General features: G+C 37.6%; 1 protein-coding gene across 1 annotated transcript; it reads left to right on the forward strand.

Moving 5' to 3' along the window:
* The first annotated feature begins 5,578 nt into the window (after positions 1-5,578).
* Positions 5,579-13,213, forward strand: LOC145219199 (uncharacterized). Its single transcript, XM_080086594.1, has 7 exons — positions 5,579-8,787; positions 8,851-8,905; positions 9,129-9,605; positions 10,379-10,550; positions 10,917-11,136; positions 11,407-11,435; positions 11,508-13,213. The coding sequence occupies exons 1-7, from the start codon at positions 8,650-8,652 to the stop codon at positions 12,220-12,222; spliced, it is 1,806 nt and encodes a 601-aa protein (XP_079942720.1). The 5' UTR covers positions 5,579-8,649; the 3' UTR covers positions 12,223-13,213.
* Positions 13,214-13,859: the final 646 nt, after the last annotated feature.

Below are 13,859 nucleotides of genomic sequence, written 5' to 3' on the forward strand. Positions count from 1 at the left end.
ATTATTCCTCAACTTACGTGCAAATATAACAATCAGATATACCACAAAATTTTGTTATAAACAGAGTTGGTTATTCATTGTTTTGCTTATGTGGTCTGAGTTCAACAAAATTAGTTTTAACTGAACCGAAAATAGAGAACGAACTGTATTTGTTTAGCGGTGATAGCCGAGTTGTGGAAATAAATATGCCCCAATGGCCTCGAGGTCAATTACTTCATGTCATGAAATCAGTTAACATGAATAGGGAATTCATGTGGTGTATAGGGCTTTCACTCTAGTTCAAAGGACTCTTTCATTCCCACGATCTTGCACACGTAACTTTCGTTGCACACGACTTTGCACTCATCACCATTCACCAAACAGGATGTCAACACCGCCGATATGTGCAGATGTTTCCTACCAACAAGTGTATACTGCAACCTATATCCACAAAACAGGGCGGCAATGGGCGATGCGAACCATATTTGGTGTTTTACATGAGTCATTGGTTTCTATAGGAGAGTTGGAATACAGAGGTTGCTTTTATTTTTCGTTGATTGACATTTGTTTTCGTCGGATAGTGGTCATGGATGGCCATGTCGCCATGTTGGCAAACATTGCGAGTATTTTCTAGGAACCTCTGTTGGCAAACGTTGCAAGATTTTTCTAGAAACCCCTGCTATTAGAGTTGCACTTTGCCTTCTTTTAACATTACGTTCAGGTTTGCTTATCTATTTGGGTCAGCTTTGTAAGTACAGCAAGTGCAACTAAAAAGGTGATTTGTTTGTGCGATCCACTTCGTTAAACCACCGAAGAGATTAACATAAATAACGCATATGAACCCGTGTGCTTTGTTTTAAACAAAAGCTTCTAACAGAAAACGGTGGTTTGGTTGTGGCTCCGTACCTTGCGTTTTGCGAAAAGTCCGCCATAAAATTTGGTTTCACTTACACCAACTAAATACGTGTTAGATTAAGTTACACTTCGACTCTAATCATCCATCGAAAACAGGCGGTTTAAGTTTATGAGCCTTCGTGATTTGTTTCACCAACTAATGTTTTCCATAAGTATTACCTACAGTAAAATTTGTAACGTTACCCGACCTACAGTATATCAGCTTTACCGATTGTAAAAATTTGTAGTATTTACAAAAATAACAGTGTAATTACAACGCGTTGTGGAGCTGTGTTTTCTTTTCCGAACCTTAATCAACTTTCTTTGACTTGCAATCGCCGACGGTGTTTAAAACTGGAAATGTGTTTGCACGCGCGGTGGCGCTAACAGTAACTGCAACAATTCCGTAACGTTTCTACTTAGCCTATCAGAATTAGAATATCTCTCTAAAGTCTAAACTGACGTCACAAATTAAAATTAATTTTATGTTAAAAAGATCAAGTTTTTCAATTTGTAATTCATCAAGGGTGAACTCACTCTAACGCTACTTGTGTGTTAGGTTTAGTTTTAATGAAAGTTAAACTATTTTGGCAGGGCAATAGCTCCAAATGCATACAACCATAACACACCACTATATATTTTTAATGTAATGAGCTACGATATAACATACAGAGCAAAATATTATCCGATTACATACATTTGACATGCACAATTTCGAAAAATGTGCGCACATAGTGCAAATATTCGCCATTGGCCCTGTTGCCCGACGCAGCTATAAGGCGAGGCGTCTTTTCAGCTTGCTTCGTAATAAACCAGTCTTTCATTTCGAAATGCATCTTTTAGGTTTTTTGTCTACGGGAAGGCCAAGCGTTATGTCGTGCACAGGAATCGGACATTCTGTGTTTCATTGGCAAAACATTGAGCATGCATTTTGCAACTCCATGACGTTTCAAAGAAAACGGGAATCAGGGCTTCTTTGTCTAGTATTGTGTGCATTTTATGCAAATGTGTCTTCGACAATTGGTTGCCAGCCACTTTATTCGTGAGACGTTATCGTATATGGTAAACAGTGATCAATCCACAACTTATTAGAAAACAGTTGTTAGATTTCCAGTTTGTTGAGCTATTTGCGCTCCTAATTGCATGATTATTTCTTGCATGGTTAAAAATACTTATGGCTTGTAGAATGTCTAATGTACTCTTTTCCAATCTAGCAAAGAAAATCATTATTTAAGCGTGATTAAAGTCTTTTTTATAGAACAGAACTGCCTTAGAACACTATATAAGTTTAATGATGAAAAAACGGTCCAAATAGACAAAAAAAGCGACACGCCTTTTAGTTTAAACCAGTGGTTCTCAAACTTTTTTGTTCCGACGCCTTTGGAAAAGTTTTCTGGACTTGCGACGCACCAAAAAATAAAAGTTACTGAGGAAACGTATCATTAAAGTTGGGTTCATTGATAAAACAACAAAAAGCCACGAAACGAAACTATTCTGCGACGCCCAACGACGCACCAGGGCGTCGCGACGCACAGTTTGAGAACTACTGGTTTAAACGTTTCGGTATATTCAACCAATGAATCATGTCGCTGTTTACGTTTACGTTTGCCTGCAGAATTGCCTTACTTTTTGTCCTCACTTCTTATCATGTGTCCCCGTGTCACGTGGCTTACGTGCTTTCAGGCGTGACAACATAATTAACCTGAACTACCTTGAACCAATGGGTGGCGGTATTTTGTAAAGTAAACATCGATTACTTGCCACAGGCTCGGAGTTCCAGGAAGGCAAAGTGGATCCACTTGCTTCGTATAAGTCGTGCTCCGAAACATGTTAGCGTTGACAACAGTAAAATTGCCAACCACAGGGTGTTTATGCGTGCCTAAGGGAGTTTTTGGGCCGATGTGCCTGTTTACATGACTGCTAAAGTGTTTGCATGCGATCTTCGTGCCTGTCAAATGACCAGTTATGGATGTGGCGAACGTGTGTAAACATTTGTTGAATTTGGTTACAGGAAAACTTCGTGCCCAATAAACCCAAACAACACTTTCTGTTAGCTGATCGATGCTCTCCGACACGAACATGCCAAGATGTGTGTTTTGCATATACCACTGTACCTCGGCACTATTTGGTACCATTAGGTTTGAACGTTAAATTTTTCCACTGAATTTGTTTTTATCTGTTTGGCAGAGTTTTGGACTATTATCGTCAACCCGCTTTGAAAAAAAAGGTTAGGCATACGAATAAGGAACAATAACATGTGCAACAGGGTTAAAACTATCAATCAGTATCTAAATTTGTACAAAGTTCCAGACATTTGGCGTTTTAGTAAACCTACAGCAAATAGTCTCAAAATTTTGAAAAAAAACTCGTTGTGTTGTGTACCTCAGAGTTTAAACGGGCCTGAAACTGGAGCCCGAACCCGGCCCGAAACCGAAAGTACAAGCCCGAAACCCAGCCTGAACCCGAATTGTGTTTTAAAAGCCTGTTTAGGCCCGAAAGTTTGATTGACAGACCTATACACTAAAGCGTCAGGAATGACCAAGACAACAACTAAGTAGGCAATTGGTCTTAAACAAGGAATTTTAGAGCTGCTTGGCATTAGGTAAGGTCCAGCAACTGGCTACTTAGATAGTTACATTTCTCAAAAAAATAAAAAAATACTGACACAGAATGTAAAGTCAGGCCCGAATCAAGCTCGATCTTTTTAGGAAACCTATCCGCCCAAACCCGAACCCAGTCCAAAAAGCCCGGTCCGACTTACAACTCTGGTGTACCTAATAAAAACAAACAACATTCTCAACTACTACGTTCATAGTGTTTTGTTAAAACAAACCTAAAAGAAACTTTTTTAAACTAAAATAAAATTTAGCTCTCCATCCCCCGCATTTCACACCGTAAGCAGGGGATGAGTAATACTTGATGAAATCACTGCGCTTGGAGTCCTGGGCCGTTTAATTTTACTTTAGATTTAACCTCATCGATTCTTCAAGTTCGTCCAACGAGCCAACACCAAATATGGATCAAGCAAACAGATAAAATTCGGTTTTGTAAGAACTCGAAAACGGCCAAGAGGGTTTCGGAAATTATTTTGCTCTTTATAATTGTTCGGAATCACTTTTTTATCTTTTTTACATCTTGTCACACTAATATGTTTTTCAAACATGAAAGGTTATTTCAGTGTCTAAAATATAGCTAAAAACTAAGTACATACATTTTAAGTTAAATAGCTTCTTGGTCAGCTCTCGAATTTCCGCAATTTTCCAATCTGCCTGATCCAAATTAAGGACAATTAACCTTTAAGCGCAAATTTTTGCAAGTCACATCTTGCTATTCTGCCAATGCTACTAGTGGCCTGTAAGAAAAGTCGACATTTACACAACGTCTGATTAACGTGGATAAGATGTCTCGAAAAGCAGCCGATTTTACAGGTTTTGACCTTTACAGTTCTTAAAGGTCACACCACAGTTAAGACGATTTTCAGTCCGTAATCAGCAATACACTCTGATTCAATTTTCTTTAGACAGTCTGTGTGTGGCGGATTTGTGAGTAATCTTGTTGGGCAAGTCATATGCACATTAATGTGGATGGATTTAAGTGCCACTATGTCTGCTGTAGAATAGTGACTTTTGACCCTGAATGTATCGGCTAGATACAACAATACTTAAGTTAATTTGAGTATCATTTTACAATGATAGCCATTGTCTGGCCAGTGATCATAGTTTCACTTACATTAAATGGTGGTGACCATTTTTTTCTTACAGCACTGGCTGCAAAAATTTCGCATCATTAAATATAATTATTTAAGAAACACTTAACACGCTCAGAAAAGCAATTATGTTGTGTTTGTGGCTAAGATTGCATAATTACACGGGCGCAAACACCATACCGTTTAAGGTAAATGCATTTAATTTTCGAAATTAAAAATTTCTTCGGCTTGTATGTTAAAGAAGGAATCAAAACTTGTGTTGTTCGAATTTTATAGCTATAAGAAAAGCTTCAATTGTAAAACGCTTTACCTGAAAGCGCAGATACTTGACGTGTTAAATTGCAATAAAGGCGTTCTGTATAATATAGTAATATCGAAAACATTGTAGCAAACTGTTTAGTGCACAACTGGCAACGGTGCTTAAATTGTCATAAAAAGCCACTTTAAGATAAAGTATAATTTGTCAGTCAGGTAACTACAGAGTTCAATCAGGAACAGTTAAAACTAAAGGCTATAAACAGTTACCGACGTTTTATAGCAGCAAAAAGATTTTGTCGCACTAAAAGTAAACGGGTTTATTTTGCGTTTCCATGGAAATGCTGCGTGGCGAACGTGTGTAAGAGATTGGGGAGAACTTACGTGATCGGTTTATTTTGCAACGTTCCGACGCAGTAAGTGCTCGCCTCGATCGCCCCGAGGGCAACTTGACTCTTCTTCCCACGTCCATGTCGAATTTAATGTTTCAAAGTCGTAAAAACACGAACATTACTAGCGATTGACTTGCGTATGTACATGTGTCCATCTGAAGGTCGTTTACTTAGTTATGGGAGAACAGTAGTCGTTTACTTAGTACAGGTGGTGGACTGCAAATTGCGACAGATGTAACTGCAATTTGTTTAAAATTTAGATAAAGTTTTTTTGTAAAGAGGTTTTCATTGCGAATTCTTTTCGATTTCTCTTGCTTAAACAGAAAATTAGGACCACATACTATACTGTTTCTCTGATAGGATATTTTTTATAAAATAGTATGGACTGCAAATTTTGGTTTGGTCTTCTGATGCTGTAAGGACTAAAGTCGCATGTGTCAAGCGAAGAAGTAAATTGATGACTTTTATTGACAGTCTTATGTTTAGTGTACTCTCTCTAACCTACTAACACTTGACAGATGTTTTTGGTACAAAATGGCGATAATAGAAGTACCAATCAGCAATTACGCAACCTTGCTGTTGAAATCAATATCTTTCTTCAATATAAATAAAGTTTAAACAAGATAGGAAGATATCCTCACTTCGAAGTATGGTGACAAAAAACACCTACATTAAACAAGCATAAAGATCAAACCAGAAATGCTTGAGATAAGCAGACACAACATAACACCGCCGTTGGTGTCAAGTTGCAGTGTCGCCCTTTATAATACTCCTTCAGGCGGTCTTAGCGCTTGTGGATTTAGGAACGTGTTTTTGTGCAATTGGTCAAATAAACAAAATGGCCACGCCTTTGACAACGTGTATAATGACTGGGCGACCCCCTTTCAGTTTCGCGTTGCGCCTTTTGCCACCTTGGGCAATTATGTGGTGGAGTATATTTCCTAAAGGCGTGTTACAGGATGTAGATTGTAGACAATACGACCGTGAGGGTAGTCAAGATTTGTATGATAATGATGAGCGCATGTATTCTAATGAGTTTTGGTACCGAATTTTTAACATACTTTTTTTAGATAGTTAATTTATTATTATTGATTGATGGATAATCAATACGAAGTAGTTTGTGTCATTTGAAACATGACTCGATAAACCATGTTTTTTTTCGGTGTCCTTGCCGTTTTACGAAACCGTGTAACGATAACAGTGCGATCAAGTGACAATGTAAACAAATTTGACTTGATTTATTATTTGTCGCGTAAGCAAATCGGCGTGCTACTAAAGTTACTCTTAAGTTATTGGTGTTGCAATAATTTTGTTTGAAGTGAAGTCAATTCGGAAAATTCAAACTTTTATGTAGGTCGTTCATTTTCATGTGCTAACATCGCACGTGAGGATTTAAAATTGGGTTTTGGATGACCTCTTTAATGGTAATTTCCGGCAGTAATCAGCACTTGACACTTATATTGCGCCAGGCATACTTGTTGGTCATGCAGTTGAAAGTTCATGAAATACGCAGGCTATTTTACTACATCATGAAGCAACTGCTTCCAAAGGAATCGCACGCAACCGCAATTACTTTAAATACGCATGTCATGGTGCAAACCAACAGCGATGTGACGTCATTTGCTGAGAAAACTAATAAGATCACTGTAACATATGTAATAAAATATTGTTACACTACGAATTTTATAACTTACAATTTACTATTTGCGCGCTTATTTCCATAAACTGTTGGTGAAACCATGTTAGTATACCGTTTATAATTGGTTAAGGTGAGTACTAAAGTTTACTTCAAAACAACAACCCTATTTCACCAGTTAGTATAGGTCATATTACAGGGTGTTGCAGGCAGTAGCATAACCTGCCCGATGTTTTTGCACATGTCAATAGAGTGTTATTCATGAGCCGACAAGCTGTGTAGTTTTGCATGTGGCACATAGGAACCGGAAACGACATGGTTACGTCACTGACAGCTTAACGCTGTTTCTGCGTACGTCGCTTTGTAAAGAAATCTCGAATTTTGTGCCGCGCGAATGAGTTGTAATTTTAGGTTCGTTTAGTTGTCAATTTTGTTGAATTCGATTGTTTTGGTTTTAGAAGTGGAAGGTAGTGTAAGATAGAATGTCGTTTATTTCGTTTTGGTACGAAATTCGCAAACCATATTCGACTAGATGTTTTGAATAGGTAAAGTTAATTTGGAGTTTATTTAATCCGTGAGTTAATGTCGTTTTTACAAAAACATCAAACCCTTCCTAAACGTGGTATGAATTAGTTTTAAACATGTGCGTTACGTTTAATTTTTGGAATACGTTCCAGATTTTACAAAACGCTTGATTTTAACTGCACAAAAGCACGTAAAAATGTTTTTGGCTTAAAAATGTTCATACAAAACTTGCCATGTCTCGAAAAACATAAAACTAACCCATCGAAGCTGCCGCATGAATAAAGTTTTTGAGGTACCTATACACTTTAAATGAAAAAGATTCACATCCATACTTGGTCACATGCGAATGAGTCCAAGCTTTGCCGTTTATGACCCTTATTTCGAAATCAAATGTAATTAATTAATTTTTAAAGCTTCTATGATTGCAAAGTTTCCTTACGCATGCCTATCGACGTCATCATAATCACGATTTGCGTTGTAATTCGAACAAAGTGCGTTAAACAAAGCTGTTGTTAACTAACCGCTGTTGTTTATGAGAGTTACAGATGACGATTGTTAACAACTTGGTAGGTCATTACAAAAGTCACCATTGTCTTTTAACGAGGTTGTTGATTTGAGAATCGCTCTCTGATTTTTGTTGTTGTGTTGAATTGGCGAGTAATCAACTCGAAGCGGCCCGTGAAAGTTGGATAATTTTTCAGTTTTGTCATTAGCTTTGTGATTGGTTTGACAATTTTCTGACAGAGTGACTCTATCACTTGGAAAGATAACGTTTGGGAATTTTATTTTTATTGATATCTCGAATTTTCTGTACTCTTGAAAAAGTTGTTTCCTGTTTTTGATTCAAATATTTGTTAAAATCGTTTACTTGACCACAGTGTGCTTGGGAATTTGAAACATACGATTGTTAAGCCCACAGACAGTATAAATAAACTAATAAGATTATAAAACAGTATTGCCACATAACACATCTATGCGGTCAGTTTAAAGCTTATTTCGGTGACCCACAGTTTAGAAACTAGCGGTTTAGAAAGACAGTTTAGCCATCTTATTAAATCAACAGAAAAGATGGAATTACCGACTAAAGTTTTAGGCCCAAGGCAGGTATGTTTCGAAAGCTGAAAAACTCCCTTTGCTGCCCTGAAGGTGTTATATGAAGAATTTTGTCAAAAACTCTGCTACGTTGCATTTAATAAAGGGCAGTTTATAACTACGAATGTTAACAATACTTTAAAGTCTTCAGAACAATAGAAAAAATTAAAATGGTAATGTTATTCCGGTGCTGTATTTGCGTTCTGTTCTTCATGGGAGCAGCAGCGCAACCATTAAACGACCAAGACGTTTTGAATATATTGAACGGCCTAACGGCAACAACTACCATGTCCCCAGATGACTGCAAGGTAGAAAATTGCATTTTACTCAGCTTGTTGCGCCGGTTTAACCGTCTAATCTTTTGGTTTTAGAGATGGGATCCACGAGTACATGACCTGTCGAAAAGTTGCGCTGGAATACTGAACGGTAAGAACCGTGTGATGTAGTGTCTTTTTGTAAAAAAACTAATTGTCAACAACTGGGTTGGGTGCCTACATTATTGACAGCTGCCCAAGGACGGTTTTTATGTGTTTAGACAATTTGCTTTAAAAAGTATTCAGTTCCACATTGCGAAAAATGTTTTGTTACCCGTAAACGGTTTAAAACACACTCATGTACAAAAAAATAAAAATTATTTTCTTTTTTACAGCATTTAACCAAAAAACGACTCCTACAAAGACAACCACGTCTAGCAACCCACCAACGTCGTCAACAAACTCCTTTATTAGAAACTTAAACATTAATAGAATTTTATCCATTAAGAACACGACCGCCATATCAATTTCAACTATGTTGCCCAATATGACAAGTCCGATTTTAATTTCAAGAAATTTTACTTCCAACGCCGATACAACAACTCCGAAAGGAAACTATGCTAAAACAAACTTTACGTTTGTGACGGATTGTGCAGTTTTTCCAGCTTGTACTATTGTCAAGTTACCACCTGAGGCAAACGCTTTGTATGCTGTGGAATGTGATAGACATTTGGTTGGCTTCATTTTGGCCCTAATTATCATCTTGGATATCGCAATTATTGCCAGCAATATCATGATAATCTTTGTGGTTGCGGCTACTCCAGCTTTACGAAGACCACATGGTTACTTTAAGATGTCGCTGGCTATTGCAGGTAAAAAAATCAATTGCTTTTTGTGAGTCTAAGTTAGATGATTTGGCTTTTGTATTTGTTTTTACTTTTAAAACACATTCGGATGTTTTTTTATAACTAAATTTGTGTCTGTGGCCATAACATAATCTTAATCAAGTTAAACCTATAACTTTAATCACAAAGAATCTGGTTTAAATAAGACCAATAAGAAAATGTTGTTAGTTTTAAAAGACAATATAATAGCCATAGGTTTAAAGTTAATTGCGATATGAAAACGACATCGAAATTACCTTAAACCGGATGGTCGAAACTGCTTGAAATCCCGACCAAAACCACAACGTTTAAACGAGTTGGACAAAGTGGCACGAACCACTGAAACTAAACGTCCGAGTTTGCCGTACGTGTTACCGATGGTTGAACCAGGCGCAGGGTTTTTATCACTGATTCTATCTTTGAGACCAATGTTCAGCGTTTGTTTTCGTGTTTGCGGGGTGACAAGCGTGTTTATTACACAAAACAAATGAGAAGTAAAAACAAGATAGTGTTTTATTTTCACTTTCATTTTGCCCCTCCACTATGTTTTACCATGTAATTGGCCTAATTTCAGCTATACAAACATAGTTTAAGTTTTATCTACTTTGTGTATATTTTAGTCGTTTCCTGTTATTCATGGCCCTTTTGGTTTGATCAGAATCATGCAATATTACATAAAAAGGTTCAGCTTACTTAATCAAATATCAAATGAATTTAGACAAATCAATAACTCAAGTCATCATTTTACACCTTGTATGCAGATTTTATTACGGGAATTTTCGTACTACCAGCCGTGGCCAACAACATACTAAATAACATCTCCTATGATGCAAGTGACAAACATCTTGCCGTCCAATCGGTTGTTGTCACTGACGCAGCCTCTATCACTTTTGTTATTGCTGGAATGTTATCTGCCATATCAACAATCTACAGGTAGATTTGCACTGTTTTGTACGTTTTTCGGTTGGCAATGGGTTTTCATTCCAATTTAATTCAAGTTTAATTGCGGAAGTATCGTCCCAAAATTCGCTTTGTCCATGTTTGGTAATGACATTGTGCTTTAATCACATTTTGTTAAAAAACGACATTTAACAGTTACAATTTTGACAGGTACAATTTTAGCAAGCACTCTCTGATTTGAGAATAATCTTGTTATACTATATTTAAAATGAGTTCAACTACTGTAAGAATAAACATGCCCTAATGTGCATTTTAAAGCAATACTCTGAAAAGGGGCTTTTGTGAAAACCTTTTATTGTACGTTTAACGTATCTTAATCAAGTCTAAAATTCCTCGCAGTTTACTTCTTCTGTCGGTGGACAGCTACTTATCGATTCGCTGGCCTATGAAGTATCGTATTGGTGAAATCATGACCACAAAACGGGCTGCAATTGCTATAATTCTTGTGTGGATTTTGGCTGTTGCCGTTGCTATTCTTCCTGCTCTCGTACCGGACTATGTTGACTTTACCAGAAGTCTTGTTACCATGTTTTATATGCCGTTCATCAAACCGCTGCAGGTATTAAAATCGCGTTGGGACTAGTAACCACACTTTCACAACAAAGCAAATTTCAAGAAAATTCAGCGTAATAACAACTAAAATCGGTCGTTGTATGAAAAGGTTTACTACAAAGCAAAGTTGTGCTTAATTACTATCAGTTTAATTAGATAGAATAATAAAAAAATAACTTTGTGGTCATGTGTACATATCTCAAACAAACTGACACTGTAACTGTTGCTGCATACATTGATTGTTATTTTCTCGTCCTAAAACGTATTTTTGATGTAGGTTGCTGAAACCGAACCACACTACAAAAAGTAAGTATCCTTTGCCACACTCACATACGTGACAAGAAAGCAACAAATTTAAACCTTCTTTCTTTCTTAAAGATTTCTCCATGTGATTCTTTACGCGGTGATTATCTGGGGAATTCCCTTTGTTGTCACGTGGTTTCTCACCTTGCTCACGTGGGTCCATAGCCGTAAGATGTTGCTTCAAATGAAGGACTCCCGTAGGCAGAGCACTCGCACACAGAACTCACTGAGTCGGGTGGATCGCGACTTGAGACGCACGACAACAGTGGTACTGGTTCTGTTCACAGTCACCGTGTTACCTGTTTTTGCTGTGCTGATAGATCAAACAGTTCAAGACCCAGGTCCTTGTAAGCCCCGTGCGCAGGGTGATGCGCTTTTCGCTAGCACCTTCATTATGATCTGTGGCAGTTTTTTGAACGTGATTGTATACAACACATGCAACAAGGAGTTTCGGGAGGCGACGGCAATATTAGTTAAGGACATTGCTGGATGTTTGAAACGCATTAGGCCCTCTCGCACGCGGACAGCTGTTGCTTCAAAGAGGCCGACATCATATTGGCAGTCGCCGGCCGGGAGAGAACTGTGGAAGTCCAGATATGCCGGGGACGCCTCGATCAATTCGTCAAAGTCGTTGAGGACATTGTCCGGGGAGTCACAAGCCACTGCAGTGACGACTACGCGTACAAGGTCAACCAGCAGCGCAGGAAGTGATACTCTGAAAAACGATTTGGGATTGAGGAATAGTATGGGATCGGTTATGGAAGAAACAGGGGATGATATCGTTGTGTAAGGAATACAACAGAGAGAAACGTTGCTTTGGGTGTTTTACGAAATGGGTATGCTACCGATGATGAATCACAGTGCTATGCGAGAAGCAGGTTGTATTTTGAGAGCGTGTGTTTCAACAATTGTATTCTGTGCATAAAAATACAGTTTCGAGCCAGTCGTGTAGATGTGGACCTGTTGTGGCTTCATAAAGCGACAAAAAGGTTTTTAAAGTGGCATAAAAAACTCAAAAAAATGTTGGCGAAAACGTAAAAAAAGATTGTTCCACAAAAAGCACAAGACGTTTTTATTGCAAAGCTGTTTCTTTTTTGTTTGTATTTCCCATAGTTATGCTTTTTCATCTGTACAGCAAAGAACATTTATTACAAAAAATCTACGGCACACCGTATTTTTCCTTTTGTTATGCTGATTGATTTTTGTGGCATTCGGACAAAAAATGTGTGTATTGATTTTACGAAATGTATATGGAACTTTCAAATGGTTTGCTTAATGCCACAAATCTTTTCACACATTGGACTTTTTCTGCCTGGCTTGCATATTTCCTTTTTATTGAAGAAAAAACGTGTAAACGTGTAAACATCTGTATTTTCCGCCATATATGGTATGTCTTGAACGTTGGCAATGCTATCGACCGTACATGAAAGGATATTTCTTTCACTTTAAACCCAAACAGATTAAAAAGATGCAACATACTCTAAAGAAATATAACACAAAAACACGCAAATCTTTTCCACATAACCAGTTCTGCTGATGATTTCAGAGGTGGAATATTGGACTGTGTCAATTTTGCATCAGTAAACAAGATGTGCACTATAGACGCGGTTTGCCTGGAGGGCTCGACAACATGTCACGCGAGTATGCGTCAACTCTATACAGGGATGTAAAGTCTTTGCGCATTTGCGGTCTTGATCAGTTATTTAACAACCCATTTGAAAGGTCAGATATGTTTTACTTTAAGTAGTTTGGTTTTGGAATAAAATTGGTTTGGAAATGTGCGTTTGTACAAAACGATATTATTTCGCAAGATCCCAAAGCAACAAAATGAAAAGCAAGATGTTACATATTCATCTACCAACTAAGTAAGATTTACTGATAAACACAAGAATCATGGAAATGGTCCAAGCAGAACGAAAGAGACTTGCTCGATGTGTATTTTGTATGAGTTGAGTGGAGTTTATTTTGTGATTATCAAAGTCTTTAAAACAAATATACCCACATACTCACAAGACAATATTCAAATCTGGCTGACCCTATTTTGTTGTAACTTCACGGCATTAAAGTTGTTGTTTAAAACCTCATGTGAAAGCACTTAATTACCGCCAAGAGCTTGCGCACGACCTGAGAGGTCATTTCTATTTTCGCGTTTACGACTCTTTGTACATAGGCCCCAGGCGAACACGTCATATATCGTAAGGCCGTCGAATTTTTATGTCCTTCGACGTGGGTTTTCACATGATGATGACGCATGTATTAAGAAATGCAAGCTTTAAACTGCAAAGTGGCTCCCAAATTGTCGCCGATCTGTTTAAAACTGCGTTTCTCGATCTTTTTATGACTCTAACTATATTTTTGTCTTAGCATAACCATTTGCGGATTTGACTAAAATTAAGAGTAATGAAAACGTATGGGGTTATTTATGTA

The sequence above is a fragment of the Phallusia mammillata genome, chromosome 3 (assembly GCF_965637545.1).
Source record: "Phallusia mammillata chromosome 3, kaPhaMamm4.hap1.1, whole genome shotgun sequence".
Classification (NCBI taxonomy): domain Eukaryota; kingdom Metazoa; phylum Chordata; class Ascidiacea; order Phlebobranchia; family Ascidiidae; genus Phallusia; species Phallusia mammillata.

Bases quoted from the DNA above. Each gene is read 5' to 3' on its own strand.
- LOC145219199 (XM_080086594.1), top strand. From the start codon at position 8,650: ATGGTAATGTTATTCCGGTGCTGTATTTGCGTTCTGTTCTTCATGGGA. The intron at 10,551-10,916 runs GTAGATTTGCAC...AATTCCTCGCAG, and splicing joins GCCATATCAACAATCTACAG to TTTACTTCTTCTGTCGGTGG. The intron at 11,137-11,406 runs GTATTAAAATCG...TTTTTGATGTAG, and splicing joins CGTTCATCAAACCGCTGCAG to GTTGCTGAAACCGAACCACA.